The sequence below is a fragment of the Schistocerca cancellata genome, chromosome 3 (assembly GCF_023864275.1).
Source record: "Schistocerca cancellata isolate TAMUIC-IGC-003103 chromosome 3, iqSchCanc2.1, whole genome shotgun sequence".
In the NCBI taxonomy this organism is placed as follows: domain Eukaryota; kingdom Metazoa; phylum Arthropoda; class Insecta; order Orthoptera; family Acrididae; genus Schistocerca; species Schistocerca cancellata.
In genome coordinates, this window is record NC_064628.1 from 387765384 (window position 1) to 387783218 (window position 17835).

Below are 17835 nucleotides of genomic sequence, written 5' to 3' on the forward strand. Positions count from 1 at the left end.
TCACCACATAGCAAAGCTGCTGGGAAAAATTTTCAAACACGCTCTAGAAACTGCTGTGTTTCTGCATATTTTCAAAATAGCAAAAGTTTCACCATTGTTTTAACACAGCAAACTACCGACCTGTGTCACAGTTAAATTCCTTCTCTAAGATTCTGTAAAAACTTTATGACAGCCTTTTAAGTTTCATAACTAAATATTCTTCTCTTACTGTACAACATGGTTTTCGAAAGTCTAAATCTGCACTGACAGTGATTTTCGTAGATTGTGCTTTAAAATCTCTTGATCAACATAAATTAGTTGCACGTATTTTTCTAGACCCGCCAAAAAGGTTTCAACATCCTGGACCATGCCAATCCGCTTGAAAAATTAGAAAGACGAGAAGTATGAGGTATAGCAGACAGCTGGTTGTGTTTGTACCTGAAAAACTGCAGGCGGAAGGTATCACTTCAGTATGAATTAAACACTAAGAATAAAACAAGAAGCAACTCCTTCCTTTTTAGTCAATTACCAATAAAATATGATGTACTGCAGGGCTCAATCTTAGGTCCACCACTCTTCTTGATTTATGTGGACAACTCCGTTGAATACATGAATCCCCAAAAAACTATCCCCAGCACAGGATAAAGCCAAGAAACCTCGCAGTCAACAAGTTCTATGGAAAGATTTTCTGAGTGCTTCTTCAAAACCAAACTCATTGTAAATACTGAAAAAACTGTGTGTGTGGACTTTCACTCATTTGCTCCATCTAATCAAATGTCTGTTTATGCACAATTAAAAAATGATCTCCAAGAAAAAGTTGTCACAAATTTTTTTTTTTGATATGTGGGTTCAGCAATATTTAAAGTGGAGTGCACACACACACACACACACACACACACAAAAATAACTTATCTAGGAAACTTTAAGCCATGTGCTACCGTCTAAGAATATTGAAGTCAAAAACAGTATTGCCAGCATACTGTGTGCAGTTCCACTCACTGCTTGGATGTGGGATCAACTCACAGAATAAAAGTGTTTAGAATAGAAAAAAAGAGCTCTACGAATAATTTGTGGCCTTAAAAAGATGGAGTCCTGTAAATCTCTTTTTATGTTTTGAAAGTTCCAAGTTTATCCATTTATGAAACTATCTTGTTGACTAGAGACAACCTCTTGAAAACAGGCAACTACAGAATAAAAATATATGTAACTATTGACCATACAGATATGAAATATACACCAGAAATATCACAAGACAGAACAGCCTATCAGAGAAACATAATTAACATAGGTGTAATACTGCACAATAAAATACCACAGGAAAGAAATATTGCTATATATCTACATTTAAAATTTATAACAAAGCTCTGTTCCTATTCTATAAAAGAATTCCTGAATATGTAGAACACACACACACACACACACACACACACACACACACACACACACACACACACACAAAAGTTACTTGAAAATTAAATTTGAAGAATAAGCATCTAATTTTAATACAACCATTATTTGATCATACTATGTACTATTGCAACTTTTCTTGACCTGTCCAGTATCAGTTGCACAATTTGTGCTGTATCATAAAAAACTGAACCAATAAAAAGTTCCAATAGATCTCCAAACTTTCAAAGAAGCTGTTGGCATCTGTTGTAATCTGATCATTCAATGTATTTCTTTTCCCCAGTACGTATCATAACTGCAACTGTTCCATTAGTACTAATTTACAACCCTTCTGCTGTATGTACAGAATTCCCAACAGAGTTGCCCGTTTCATGAATGTGCATGGCTACAGCCAATTTTCCGAAGTTATTGAGCTCTAAAGCATCTCCAAGTTTCCTTGTACTTCAACTTGAAAGATCTACCAGCCTGTAGTTGTATTACAATTGTTACATTGAATTTTGCAGATACTATAGTCGAGATGGCGTTAAGACGAATCCTGAGAGTTCACAGCACTGTTTTTCAGCTTGCAACTGTGAAACGCTAACTGCTGCAGGCGAAAACAGTAGCCGTCTACAGAGCTGTGGCAACAGTGAGGCAGGGCAGTGCCATGTAGACATTTACAAAATCGTGTTACATTACTGATTGAGGGTAGGCCCGTGAAGCTGCAGCACCCAGTTTGCTGCAACTGTTAGGGATCAGCTTATGCTGACTCAACTATAGCTTTATCATATTTATTAATCTTGTTTTAAATTATTTCTGAATTCATATCATAATCAGTTATTGGTTTAAAATGTGAGTTCAAACCGCTTAAAAATGCTAACTACTTTCTGAGAGAAAGTACTGAAGTACAGAATCTTGACTCTTGTAATGTGTTTGGAATTGCAACTCCCTTGTGTGCACTGCTTCTTATGTACTATGGCCATTCAATAATTCAAGAGACAAATTGGCCTGGAAAAAACAAGCATTTATTTTTACAAAACAATACTTTTTCTACTTTTCAACATAATCCCCTTGAACATTTATGCACTTGTTCCAACAGGCTACAAGCTTTTTAATTCCGGATGCAAAGACCTCTTTATCTTTATGTTTGAACCTTTTCACGTCCTGGTTGTCCTCGAACCTCTTCAGTGCACCAAACAAATGAAAATCACTAGGTGCTAAATCAGGACTGTAATGGGGATGAGGCAGTACTTCCCAGTCTATTTTGTCGGTGGTTTCACGGGTTAGTTGAGTAATATGAGAATGTGTGTTGTCTTGCTGCAGAATCACACCTCTCGTCTGAGATCTACGTTGTCTCCCTCTCATGGGTGGCTTCACATCGTTTAGAAGCAAACCCAAGTAGTATCGGCTGTTCATTGTACGCTGCCCTTCGAGATAATCGCAAAAAAACTGGACCTTCAGCATCCCAAACCACTGTTAACATGACTTTTCCTGTTGATGCTTAGGTTTTGAATTTTTTTTCTTGACAGGTGAGCTGGTGTGCCTGCACTCTATGACTTGTCTTTTTGATTCTGGCTCATAATAGTGAACCAAGTTTCATCACATGTTAATATTTTGTTGAGGAAGTGCTCACCTTCTCTTTCATAATGTTCCTTTAGCTCTGTGCACTCTCTCAATCTTGTCTCCTTGTGAAGCCGCATCAACTCCCTGCACGTTTTGCAGTACTTCAGCTTGTTACAAATAATGTTATGAACTGTACCAGTACTAACTTGAACCTTATCAACTATCATTTCCAGTCACATCACGGTTGGCATGAATAATGTCATCAATTCGACTTTCAAGTGAGAGTGTTGAAACTGCAACTGGTCGGCCAGAATTGTGTTCGTCAGTCACTGAGTCACAACCATTTTTTGAACTGCTCTACCCACTTGTAAAAATTTGCACGATTCATACAACCTTCACCGTAAGCTTTAGACATTCTACAGCATATATTCACTGGTTTCTCACATTCAGCAAGTAAAGAACGAATAACAGAACTATGTTCAAACTAATGTGGACATTTCAAGAGGACTCGCCATCTTGAAATGTATTTTTGAGGTTATGAACAAAACACTGCTAACACGTCAGCTGACCAGGGCTCAGCCCAATGATGCTACTTAAAGTCATAAAAGTACCAAACTTGACTTACTAACAGTAAATCTACTGTCCTACACTCGTACTCTCTGCTGGAAGTATCACTTTGCCACGAAGAAAAATGATCCTAATCCTACTCCTAATGATCCAACTCCCCAAGACACTATCCAAATTGAACCCTGCCTGGAACAGTTCCGTCCTCCGTCACAGCGGGACCCACCTCCTCTTCCTCAAAATCACCCTCTCCAAACCTTCCAGGAATTTCTGACTTCCAGCCTTGCCTCTCAATCCTTCTTAAAAAACCTTAATCCTACTCCCAACATCACCACTGCTGAAGCCCAGGCTATCCGTGATCTGAAGGCTGACCGGTCCATCGTCATTCTTCCGGCGGACAAGGGTTCCACGACCGTGGTACTTGATCGTCGGGAGTATGTGGCTGAGGGACTGCGTCAGCTTTCAGACAACACCACATACAAAGTTTGCCAAGGTAATCCCATTCCTGATGTCCAGGCAGAGCTTCAAGGAATCCTCAGAACCTTAGGCCCCCTACAAAACCTTTCACCTGATTCCATCAACCTCCTGACCCCACCGACACCCCGCACCCCTACCTTCTACCTTCTTCCTAAAATTCACAAACCCAATCATCCCGGCCGCCCCATTGTAGCTGGTTACCAAGCCCCCACAGAACGTATCTCTGCCTACGTAGATCAACACCTTCAACCCATTACATGCAGTCTCCCATCCTTCATCAAAGACACCAACCACTTTCTCGAACGCCTGGAATCCTTACCCAATCCGTTACCCCCAGAAACCATCCTTGTAACCATTGATGTCACTTCCTTATACACAAATATCCCGCACATCCAGGGCCTCGCTGCGATGGAGCACTTCCTTTCACGCCGATCACCTGCCACCCTACCTAAAACATCTTTCCTCATTACCTTAGCCAGCTTCATCCTGACCCACAACTTCTTCACTTTTGAAAACCAGACATACCAACAATTAAAGGGAACAGCCATGGGTACCAGGATGGCCCCCTCGTACGCCAACCTATTCATGGGTCGCTTAGAGGAAGCCTTCTTGGTTACCCAGGCCTGCCAACCCAAAGATTGGTACAGATTTATTGATGACATCTTCATGATCTGGACTCACAGTGAAGAAGAACTCCAGAATTTCCTCTCCAACCTCAACTCCTTTGGTTCCATCAGATTCACCTGGTCCTACTCCAAATCCCATGCCACTTTCCTTGATGTTGACCTTCACCTGTCCAATGGCCAGCTTCACACGTCCGTCCACATCAAACCCACCAACAAGCAACAGTACCTCCATTACGACAGCTGCCACCCATTCCACATCAAACGGTCCCTTCCCTACAGCCTAGGTCTTCGTGGCAAACGAATCTGCTCCAGTCCGGAATCCCTGAAGCATTACACCAACAACCCGACAACAGCTTTCGCATCCCGCAACTACCCTCCCGACCTGGTACAGAAACAAATAACCAGAGCCACTTCCCCATCCTCTCAAACCCAGAACCTCTCACAGAAGAACCACAAAAGTGCCCCACTTGTGACAGGATACTTTCCGGGACTGGATCAGATTCTGAATGTGGCTCTGCAGCAGGGATACAACTTCCTCAAATCCTGCCCTGAAATGAGATCCATCCTTCATGAAATCCTCCCCACTCCACCAAGAGTGTCTTTCCGCCGTCCACCTAACCTTCGTAACCTCTTAGTTCATCCCTATGAAATCCCCAAACCACCTTCCCTACCCTCTGGCTCCTACCCTTGTAACCGCCCCCGGTGTAAAACCTGTCCCATGCACCCTCCCACCACCACCTACTCCAGTCCTGTAACCCGGAAGGTGTACACAATCAAAGGCAGAGCCACGTGTGAAAGCACCCACGTGATCTACCAACTGACCTGCCTACACTGTGATGCATTCTATGTGGGAATGACCAGCAACAAACTGTCCATTCGCATGAATGGACACAGGCAGACAGTGTTTGTTGGTAATGAGGATCACCCTGTGGCTAAACATGCCTTGGTGCATGACCAGCACATCTTGGCGCAGTGTTACACCGTCCGGGTTATCTGGATACTTCCTACTAACACCAACCTATCCGAACTCCGGAGATGGGAACTTGCTCTTCAATACATCCTCTCTTCCCGTTATCCACCAGGCCTCAATCTCCGCTAATTTCAAATTTCCGCCACTCATACCTCACCTGTCATTCATCAACATCTTTGCCTCTGCACTTCTGCCTCGACTGACATCTCTGCCCAAACTCTTTGTCTTTAAATATGTCTGCTTGTGTCTGTATATGTGTGGATGGATGTGTGTGTGTGTGCGCGCGCGCGAGTGTATACCCGTCCTTTTTTCCCCCTAAGGTAAGTCTTTCCGCTCCCGGGACTGGAATGACTCCTTACCCTCTCCCTTAAAACCCACATCCTTTCGTCTTTCCCTCTCCTTCCCTCTTTCCTGATGAGGCAACAGTTTGTTGCGAAAGCTTGAATTTTGTGTGTTTGTTTGTGTTCGTTTGTGTGTCTGTCGACCTGCCAGCACTTTCATTTGGTAAGTCACATCATCTTTGTTTTTAGGTATATTTTTCCTTCGTGGAACGTTTCCTTCTATTATAACTATATATATATATATATATATATATATATATATATATATATATATATATATATATATATATATATATAATAGAGGGAAACATTCCACGTGGGAAAAATATATTTAAAAAGAAAGATGTTGAGACTTACCCAACAAAAGCGCTGGCAGGTCGATAGACACACAAATAAACACAAACATACACACAAAACTCTAGCTTTCGCAACCAACGGTTGCCTCGTCAGGAAAGAGGGAAGGAGAAGGAAAGACAAAAGGATATGGGTTTTAAGGGAGAGGGTAAGGAGTCATTCCAATCCCGGGAGCGGAAAGACTTACCTTAGGGGGAAAAAAGGACAGGTATACACTCGCACACACACACATATCCATCCATACCTACAAGACACAAGCAGACATTTGTAAAGGCAAAGAGTTTGAGGCTCAAACTCTTTGCCTTTACAAATGTCTGCTTGTGTCTGTGTATATGCGGATGGATATGTGTGTGTGTGCGAGTGTATACCTGTCCTTTTTTCCCCCTAAGGTAAGTCTTTCCGCTCCCGGGATTGGAATGTCTCCTTACCCTCTCCCTTAAAACCCATATCCTTTTGTCTTTCCTTCTCCTTCCCTCTTTCCTGACGAGGCAACCGTTGGTTGCGAAAGCTAGAGTTTTGTGTGTATGTTTGTGTTTATTTGTGTGTCTATCGACCTGCCAGCGCTTTTGTTGGGTAAGTCTCAACATCTTTCTTTTTAAATATATATATATAAATTAAAAGCCTTAGGTTAGCTATTTTAATGATAATAATACTGATAAAATTCAAATGTGTAATGAGATTCCAACTCTTAGGCATCGATATGGAGTGCACACTATCTTTTAACACTGTTGAGAAAGTATTTGGTTTCTTGACTATGCGCTCACGGTTTTAAGTCTACATATGCGTTTGTATTTGAGTGTGTCTTTTCCTGGAGGTATATGGACCACGGACCCTAACAGATGTTGCTGAGATGCTGCCTGAATTCACAGATTGCATATGCCAATTCATTTTACAGACTTGACAAATGATGTTCCCAGTGCAATTTAGTGTTACAAGGTTAATCCCCCCCCCCCCCCCCCTTGCACCTTTACCACTTTGATAAGATTTTTTAGAATAATTCTCTGAAACATGCCAGTTTTAGCACTTTTGATTTTGTGAAAGGTGGTTGAGCCCACATTTTAACATTAATTTACCTTTAATCATCCTTTAAAACAATGTTATGCTCTTTTGGTAACAGTGGATTCCCTATCACATTAAACTACCTCTGGTAGCTTATTTCCTGTAGCAGCTTGCCCCCCCCCCCCCCCTTAAATTGCACTGACTGCAAAAACACCACTACAGATAAATAACGGGTAGACTATCTATGCACTTACAAAGAATGATGTCCATGTAAGTTAAATCAAAGAATCTTCTGAACACCAAAACTCTTTAGCAGTTTTTTTTTTTTTTTTTTTTTTACGAATTTCTGAATTCTGTTTTTTAATGACTTGGCGAATAAACTGCAAGGAAAATATAATTCTTACTAATTGGGAATCATAGTTTCAGTGTAAAAAATGCATTACATCCAGTTAATATCGTAAATGAGGTTTCATATGAGTGTATTTCCTTAAAAGACATTAGAAATTATGCTTTGATTTGTTACATAACTTATGTCACATAACACTTAAGGTTTATGCTAATAATCAAGAACCAGTAAAGAACTGACAGTCTTTGTTACAGGTTTATAATTAGTAGTTGTTTACCAATGACACGTTTCGCCTATTCAGCCATCTTCAGATTGGATGATATCACAGATGGTGTTCGGCACATGGGATACAGAGCATACAAAGCATCCCAACAAATAATTGCCCTCACAAGAAAATAACTGCCGTTATCCGATATTCGGAAACACTGCACAATGTTCTTGTTGAGACATGGATAGAAAACAGGACCAGGCCTACACAGATCTGTCGCCATGTAAATATGCTTGAGGTGTAGATGCTCATGATTGGGCTGCACAAATTGTACCAGGCCTTTCTTTGTATGCTCAGTATCCCATGCGCATAACACCAGCCAATCTGAAGATGCCTGAATCAGGCAACATGCATCATTATTAAATAAATAATAATTACAACCCTGCAACCAAAACTGTTTGTTTCTTCATCATATATTAAGAGTTGCTGTATCATCCCTGCTATGAGTTGGAAAAAGTTTTAGAATTCTATTGGTCAAAGTCAAGAATTCAAATTCAACCAAGCGAAACTGATTAAATACTGCTTGCAGATTCCAAGTGACCCCTTTTGTGAATGTGTAGCCCACGAAGTGTGGCAAAGTACAATAATGTCTATGACTCTCCTTTGCAGTAGTACCCTAGTAGATACCAATTTCCTTGTACTGACATCCAGTGTTGATTAAGTTATACCAAAAACTGTTCAACTGCTAACAGCTGTAGCTGCTATGCATATTGATTTGGTTTTTCATTGCCTAACACTACCATAAACGGCAAGTAACTATGAAGTTGCCAAATAGCAATACTCTTTGTAGATAAAGAAAATATTAAGACTGGACAAACAAGTGAAACGAAGGCTTATTTTCTCCAACACTCAATCAACATATTGTGCAATGTTACACATTTTGCACATTTCTCTTGTTAAGATTAAAGTCTTCGACAATTGTATTGGTACTGGAGCAACTTAATAATTACAGGACACTGTCTCCTGCCACATTCTAGAATAAACTACATTTACAGTAATGTTTATCTTAAGTAAATCCTGTAATCTGGAAATAAAATGCAAATGGTGTGGGGTATAAGGAGCTGAATCTTAAAATGAAGTTTTCAAATAACGCAATTGCATTGAATTCTTACTCTGAGGCTGGCCTGTCGACGGGCTGTCAGAATCTGACTCCTTTGCAACTACCTTTTTCTTCTTTGGTTTAGCTGCTTTCTTTTTTGCCTCTACCTCAAATTCACTGTCGGTGTCACTGACGTCAATAGTTTTTTCGGCACTGTAAAACACATCACATCATTATTAGTAGCAGATCTTTGAAAATATGCAAAATAGTCCTGACTTCTAAAAACTTAAGTAGGATAATATCATGAGCTTACACCAGCACGAACTATTGGTGTATTTTCAGTTATTTAATATTCAGTTTAATACAGTGTTAAATAACCAAAACTTCAGCAACTGTTTGTGTTGATGTAAGCTCATGAAAATATTCTTATTCAGAGTTTTTAACACTCCTTATAATCCAATGATGATCCCTGCCCCACTCCTAAGATTTTAATCTGTCACTTATCACTTCTTTCACCTCTGGCAAGGAATGTTAATGTGAAAAGTGTGAAGTTGCACTGTGGTTTGGGGTCCATGCTAAACTGTAGGTCCCCCTATAGCTGGCTGGACAAGTCAATTCAAAGATTTCACAAAAGTAGTGGTATATCACATCCAACAGGACCATGCCTGGTAAAGCAGTATGGTGTTCAAATCAACCTTAGGGTTGATGACAGACTACTTTTATAATCCAGTGTCACAGAATAGCTCAATCTTTCAAATACAATCAACTCACGTAAATGTGTCATCAGCAGTGTTTAGTTCTGGATCCACTTGCGGGACAGCTTCACTCTCTTGCACTAGTTTATTGTCATGTAACTCCAGTTCCTCCTCACTTTCTTCTTCTTCACTGTCACTGTACGTGAACTTCACCTTCGCAGCTGAAGGAAAGAAAGCACATTATATACATTACAATTTAACAATGAAGATGAGAATGGCATTGTCAACAAGGTAGAACACCACACTGTCACAAAAGTAAGAAATTATTTTAAACTTCCACAACATAGGGGTGTTAGATGCTGTCTGTGGAATAGTGTTTCCCATACTCTTATATGTTGTAATTGGTGGAGAGATGGTAGTAATGCAAACTTTGTTAAAGAAAGTATCATCATGCCCCTTATGTGTTCAGCGGGACATTGCTCTTGTGACTGTGCTGTCAAAGTGTTTATCATCTTATAACAAGGACGATGGCAAGTATAGGTGTATGCGATTTTACTTCTATAATGGATTACAGTAATGTAGTCAAAAACGTAGTGCATGAGATATGCAAAAGGGAATTCTCAAAACTTTGTGAGCATATTTCAGGTTTATAGTATGTAAACAATGCTTTAAGGACAGAAAACGAGCAACTGAAGTACGAAAATGTGCAACTGAGGTCAAAGCAAAAAAATGCTTGAACTGCTGCAAGATAGGGTGATAACTCATAATAAAGGAAGAAAGTGAGCAACAAATGCAGAACATTACACATAAAATGTCACGTATGATAAGTGATAGAAAGTTTGTGAATGTTAACAGAGTTAAATGCCCTTCCTTGCAATACTAGTATACCAGCGACTGATTCAGAACCAAAGTTTGCTATGTGGAATAGTGAAACTTGGTGCTAAAATCCAAGGGAGTGCAATCCTGAAAATGTAAAAAATTACTGATACTAATAGGTGGTAAAACATAGCCTGCAGGAAAGTTACGATTTAATATAAATGCTGAAAGAGATGTTCTTAACACTTCACCGCTCCAAGAGATTCATTATGAATATGACTTGCTTATCTATGTCCATTGCTTCTGATATTGTAGGAATTGCCAAAGGTTTTGGCTCATCATCATCATCATGATTTCTCTGCCATCTGTTACTGCACTTCAACTGTCATGGACTGACAGACGGCAAAACCTTTGTCACATGTAACATCTGCCTCGAAGCTAAGGTACATGGTGTTTGCTTATTGCCCCACTATTTGTTGCCCATTGTTCAGTTACAGTTTCTTCATTTCCCGGCATGATGTATTCCGTAAGTGTCCAATAAAAGCCAGTATGAGAGTGTGCTTTTATGCAAGAAATTCAAGGCCCTTCTTACAAAATACACAGCGTCAAAGATTATTATCTACCTCACTGTAATATGAAGAATGGCCAGCCTCTTGTATACAAGAATCTTTTCATTTCAGGCATTTTTAATACGTTGGTCAAATGGTTGAAGCTGGATTTTACAGTGGGGAAATAAAAAAAATTAAAAAACTACATTTATGTTATGTAGATACAATGAATCTTGGGAATGCACAGCATATTGGTGAGTGGTCAATAAGCAGCATGATTTTACTATTTCTAGCACCCAAACTTGCACCCCCAGGCATGCAAGAATAGTTCAAATATATGCTATATTATCAAAATTTGACATGTTTACACACATGGCTGTAGTACTAGTTTGAGGTTTATAATTTAAGCAGCAACCACCCTCAATTATGGTTTAAAAAATTTATTTAACTTAAACCATGACTGGGTCCCAGCAGGAAAGAAAGGAAAGCTGTACGAGCCATATGAAGATGGATTTGTAACTAATCTAAAACTGGCAATAATTTGAGTTAAATAAACTTTTTAAAACCAAGATTGTGAGTGGTTGCTCTTTAAATTATAAATCTTATAAATGTTCAAATATAGTAGTTGTTAGCTATGCTTTTGCATTAGATGTATATCGTCAGGGAAATGTCCACACATTTTAAAAGCATCATAGACTGTTCACCTTCCCAATTATTAGTGGCACCAACTTTTCTGTTCCACTTTCAGTACAACACAAAATATTTAGCCAACCTTTACTAAATTTCTACCATGGCAAGTCTCTCTTATGATTAATAGTTTTGTCATACAGAAGGTGAAAAAATGAAAAAACAAGCCCAGTCCACCTGCATTACAAACAACATAGCAACTGTACTTTTCTATGATTGAATTAACACTTACAGCCTCACTTAGAACAAATTTAAAAGTTAAATTAAGACGGTTTTTAAACCTTTGTCCAACCATTGGATACTTCGAAATTTGTGAGACCAACCTTTTGTGGGAAACATATTGCTTTAGCATGAACCACAGTACCATCAATTGAAATATTTCAAGTATAAGGTGGTTTTATAATAGCACATTCTCCAACTGACCATGGTGTACTCATTTTATTTTGCTGTTACCTCCTTTCAGAAGAGCTGCTTTCAATTATTTTTTTTATTTGCTCTCTATTGTATTTAATACTGATGAAGGTATTTCAGTTTTTGTGCAACATCAACAGGCTTCATGTGCAAATTTTTGTCCACTTCCTAGTGTTCCACTTTACTTTTTTTGTTATCTATCTCACTGTCTTTTTGTCCCCATGATGTATCGGTACATTGTTTGACACACAAGAGTCACGAACTGAGAGTCAGTCAAACACTAAACACACAAACAATGAACATCAGTGACTGAGTTACATGCTAATAAATACACAGTTTATCATTTGGCCACTAAAAATTTGCTCCTACCCCATGTCAGTACTTGTCAGATGGAGTCCGAAGTCGTTGGAGGTACTGTCAACCAGTATGAACTGCTTCCACTTAACATTTCTACCATAGCAAACAATCAGTGAGAGGCACAAAGTTGCCGGCACTAAACAGTGCTGTCTCCCTGCATGTTTCCTCAGTCCACAGACACAAATGTCTTACTCCATCCACTCCAAGAACTCTCTTTGGCAAAGTTCCAGCATTACAGTACAATACTGCCAAATTTGAATGTAGAGAGGGAGAACATATAAACAAGTCATTTTAACACATGTTTAATGGAACTGGTACTTACAAAAATGAATGCAATGTGTTGGAAAATGTGATAATGAGAGACATACTAACGAGATTCCCCTGTACATTAAAATAGGTGTGTGTGTGTGTGTGTGTGTGTGTGTGTGTGTGTGTGTGTGTGTGTGTGTGTGTGTGTGTGTGAGAGAGAGAGAGAGAGAGAGAGAGAGAGAGAGAGAGAGAGAGAGAGAGAGAGAGAGGGGGGGGGGGGTGGTGGAATTTCACCTCAAAGACACTATTTACAAATTAGTACTGGTTGATAGCAATCATCACTTGCCTGCGGATCTTCGTGCTGTTGTTCTCTGCACTGTAGGGGCAGACACGTTCTTTGGCGAGAACTCATCTTCTGAATATGCAGAAGCTTCAGAATCCTCACTGTCTGATTCCCAAGGGTCTTTCTTCTTTTTAGGTGACCCTTTGCCTTTGCCCTTGAAACTAAGTTTTGTTTGTTTCAAGTTATCTGTAAAAGACAAGCAATAATGTTTACATTATGATCACAATATAGCACACGAAATTCTAGTGAAAATCTATAACCACACAAACCTTTGCGTTTCTCTTTGAGCTTCTTCTCAAGTACCTCTGGAGAGCAACCTACCCGGTCTTGCAGTGACCTACCATCAACTCCATTTTCAGGAGCATCATCATCTTTCTTTTTCTTTCCCTGGTGAAAATAAATTTTTAAGAAGTGATAAATTTTCCTTCAAATACAGAAAACTATTTTCTGCAATCACACTACCAAATTATTATAATTCTATCAAACAGTACCATTAAACATTGCACAATACATAGAGCTATAAGTGCAATTCACAATCTGCAGCTGCTACACTGACCTCAAACATAATAAACTTTCTAAGTGATTAGACCAAGAATTAAATGAGAAAGTGTAGCCTTGAGAATAAAACTGGCTGACGATACAAGGCGTCCCACTAGCAAGAGGCCCCACAAATGTGTAGTAATTCTGCTGAAATTGGACCATGTAATTTGTGACATTTGACGCGGCAACACTCTACTCTGCAACATCGTTTGACACAACAGTGTGTTTCCGTGAATCGCTGTGGTTGGAGCTGTGTTTACTTACAATGTATCACTACTGTGTCAAAGAGTGTGAATTCTTTTGAAATAATATTGGATTACATGTCAGTGAATGTTTGTTGAACAGTTTGGTGACCAGTATATACCATCTATGCTGCACACAAAAGTTAGTGATCAAAATGATAAGCAATGGAACAGTGTTGGACTTCATGGCAGGGGACGGTCACCATTATCGGAAGAAAAAGTGACTGACATGAAACAATGATTGTTGGCCTCTCCTGCAAAGTCTATTCGACGTTTATTTCCAGAATGTAGTGGAGCCCGTGTTACCAAGTTGCGAAGAAAGCTGGTATGTATCCATAAAGGTTTAGAGTTGTTCAGGAACTAAATGTCAATGACAAAGACAAATGCATTACATTTTGCCATTGGTTTCAGCAATTTATTGCTCAGGGCCCAGTTAATATTGCAGACATAATTAAGTGATGGGGTTCCACTTCTATGGCTATGCGAACTCTCAGAATACAAATTTGTGGTGTAATGAGATTCCACATGCACTGGTCAAGCAACCCCTGCATTTATAAAAGCCAGCCGGTGTGGCCGAGCGGTTCTAGCAGCTTCAGTCTGGAACCAGGTGACCACTACGGTCGCAGGTTCGAATCCTGACCTGGGCATGGATGTGTGTGATATCCTTAGGTTAGTTAGGTTTAAGTAGTTTTAAGTTCTAGGGCACTGATGACCTCAGATATTAAGTCCCATAGTGCTCAGAGCCATTTGAATCATTCACAAAAGATTGGTGTGTTCTGCGCAAAATCACAGTGTTGCATCACTGGAGAAATTTTCTTCGAGTGTTCGGTGAAAAGTGCAGTTTACATTTAAATGTTTTGAGAATTTGTGAATCAGTTGGATGAACAAGAACTTACTTGGCTGGTACCAACAGGATGGTGCCACATGCCACACGTCTCAAGTGAATGTGGCTGAGGCCGAATCATTTTTCCTGAGCAGAGTGATTTCGAAAGGACTGTGGTTCCAAGGTCATGTGATTTAACACCACCTGACTTTTTCCTCTGGTGTGACCTAAAAGGCACTGTCTATTGGAACAAACCATACAACTAGGAATATTAACGAGAGAACATTATCTGTGAAGTCTAGGCAGTGACACCAGAGGTTCTGGCAGCAACATTCGAGAATCTGCAGTGTCGTGTTCAACTGTGTTTTAAAGTAGAGCGGAGTCACTTTCAGCACTTTTTGTGATTAATGTTTATTTCCCCATGAACAAAGTATGACATGTTCATTTGATTTCCTGATTTTTATGCAAAGCCTGTAAGTGTAATTTAAGTAAACATTTATGGGGCCTTCTTCCAAGAGGAACACACTGTACGACTGAAAAGAGGGGGTAGGGATGTCGAGTCGACCGATCAAAATGAAATAAAATCAAGATGGCTTGAAAATTAAAAGAATTAACTATAGCCCCTTCATGTGGAAAAGAATGCAAGTATATTGCCATGAAAACCATACAAAATTAGCCTGTTTCATTTTTATTACACCACATAGTATACCAAGCACCTAAAATACTCTTAAACTTGTAGCTTTTTAAAAATTATTATTGGTTCTAGGCAAACTAATTTCACCAGATACAATTTTGTTATAGAATAATACTATCCATGGATTTAATTACAATATCCTTATCAATGTGTCTACACACAGCTCTATGAACAAAGGAGTTATTACATTTTAACTGTGACTTGAGTCCAGCACTGCAGTAACTACACTAGTTCACTCCGTTTGTTATCAAACAAGAGTTGGTAATGACAATGTTCACTCACCACAAATTTTATAACTACAGTAGAGTTCCAAATCTTCACAAATATATACTATGTCCACAAAATTAACTGACTGTATCTTGGCAAAAGCAGAAAAGCATATAACCAAATATGACATTTTGTAAACTATGACTAAATAAATATTAATTAAACTACACACAAATATGTACAAAATCTTTTCATGCATACACGTTTGCCTTTGTTTTCCTTGACAGCATCTGCCTTTTCCATCTTCCGAATACGGTCAGGATCAATCTTTGGTTCAATGCGCCTTCCATGAGGTGCAGGCATAGTATCAGGCTTTGCATGGCCACCTCCGCCAAGCTTTGCACTTCCAGCAGCTTTCTTGCCCTTGGCGGGCTTGCCAACAACACCTACTTCTGCTTCAGCCTTTTCCTTTGCCTCCACTTTATCCAGCTACAAAAAGGGAAAGAAGATTTATATATTTAACAAACAAATCTGTATGCCAATCCTAATCAAATCTCAAAATATATATTATCTAGAAAATGAATGAGATAAATCACTCAATACCTGCTTAAAATTTTCTACAAGACAAAGCCTAATCTTCTTCTTCTTTTGTGAACCAGACTATGATGATGTCGTTGAAATGTTGTTTATCTAAACCGACCACATCAATCATAAAGAGTGCCAGAAAAAAACTGGGACCAAACAAAATCCTTTACTCTTAATGACTTCATGCACAACTCCAAGTGGCACAAATTACAATAAGAACAATGAATAGAAATACTTACAGACCCCATAATCAAATATTTTTAATTCCCATTAGTGTTTACCTGCCTGCTGCACTGAGCAGTGATCAGAGAGAGAGAGAGAGAGAGAGAGAGAGAGAGAGAGAGAGAGAGAGAGAGATCCAGGACCTCACCACCCTAAAAATTCTTTCTTTTTTCCTTACAGCATCAAGTAATCAAAAACAGTTTAAGAAACAGATTACTGCACCATACTTACAGCATTCCTCTCTGTATAATGTATTTAAATGTTGTTTCTACTTGATATCAAGTGTAAGTCAAACTTACCTATGGGAGAAATACTGATTCTTTAACTGGAGCCCAACCTGCTGAAGAATCTGATCCCATGACTTTTTTACTGTCATAACTGAGGTTACTTTTACTGGAAACTTAAGATACTTGAAAGAGAAGGGCAAGTCTAGTTGTATAATAGAGATCCTTGGAATAAAGAGGACTTAATACTTAGCATTCGACTTATTCTGCGATTTCAGTAATACGATAATTTAAGGTTTAACTAAAGTCTTATTCCATTATACAATCTGTGTGCCTTTCAAGTTCTATAATAACATTACTGTATTCACCAGTTTTGGGTATCATTTATAGGAGGGAATTCAGCTAATTTCCATGTGTTAATACTTCAAATGAGTGATAAGACTATCTACTCCTCTTTAAGGTCTGTATAAGTGGTCCTTAAAGCCATATCAATCGGCAGCTGCACTGAATGAAGTTACTATTATAGGTTCTGAAAGTGTTATTTTTAGGTGCAATGAATACTGTGTTGTACAATCAGTAGAGTGGGAATACTCGGGCAAATTGAGCGAAACATTCACTATAAGTTCATACGTAAATACAAACAACAAGGAAATCTTTTTGGGTTATCAGTCGAGTCATGGTGTTGTAAATGTTTTGATTAGCTTTCTACTTGGCACATTCAGAACTGTCATGCTCATATTAGGTTTGTTCCTTCATAGCCACTGGACCAGACACACTGTTGGCAGACCAATGGTAAGCCAATCACATGCCTCCAGAAGAGATGTCATGGCTGGTAGCAGAAAGGTTTCCCCAAGCAGGGTGGAGGGGGGGTGTGTTTCACCTGCTACCTCCACTACTTTCACAGCAGAGCATTTTTGATGTATTTTTGCTAATATCATATCCTATGCAGATCTGCTCCATTTGAGAATATTGTCACATACACTTATTTCCACTTTCTAAGGATACAGGCACATGACATCTACAATTCATCTCACATGACTGTTCAGAACAAAGGCAGTGTTTGCATCAGCCAAACAAGTCTTCAGTGGCAGAGCACATCGACAGTGAAGGACATGTTTCTTTTTGAACAGACAAAGGTACTGTTATGCATCAACGGGTTCTGAAATATAGCAAAGAGGCAGTGGAAATTGGAGTACGAGTACACAATGGTCATGCCCATCTGGACAGTTGTTTAGAGCTGAACTCTGCACGGAATGTGGTGTTAGCAAAAACACATCAGG

At 39.3% G+C, this 17835-nt stretch overlaps 1 protein-coding gene across 3 annotated transcripts in view; it reads right to left on the reverse strand.

Moving 5' to 3' along the window:
• Positions 1-17835, reverse strand: part of LOC126175098 (DNA topoisomerase 2-alpha-like) — a 168453-nt gene that overhangs the window by 13848 nt on the left and 136770 nt on the right. For all 3 annotated transcript variants that reach the window (XM_049921641.1, XM_049921642.1, XM_049921640.1), the window contains 5 exons: positions 15786-16013; positions 13288-13405; positions 13022-13204; positions 9684-9828; positions 8986-9125 (listed from right to left, as the gene is read on the reverse strand). In XM_049921641.1, the coding sequence (XP_049777598.1) occupies positions 8986-9125; positions 9684-9828; positions 13022-13204; positions 13288-13405; positions 15786-16013 (814 nt within the window). The remainder of the gene's footprint in view (positions 1-8985; positions 9126-9683; positions 9829-13021; positions 13205-13287; positions 13406-15785; positions 16014-17835) is intronic.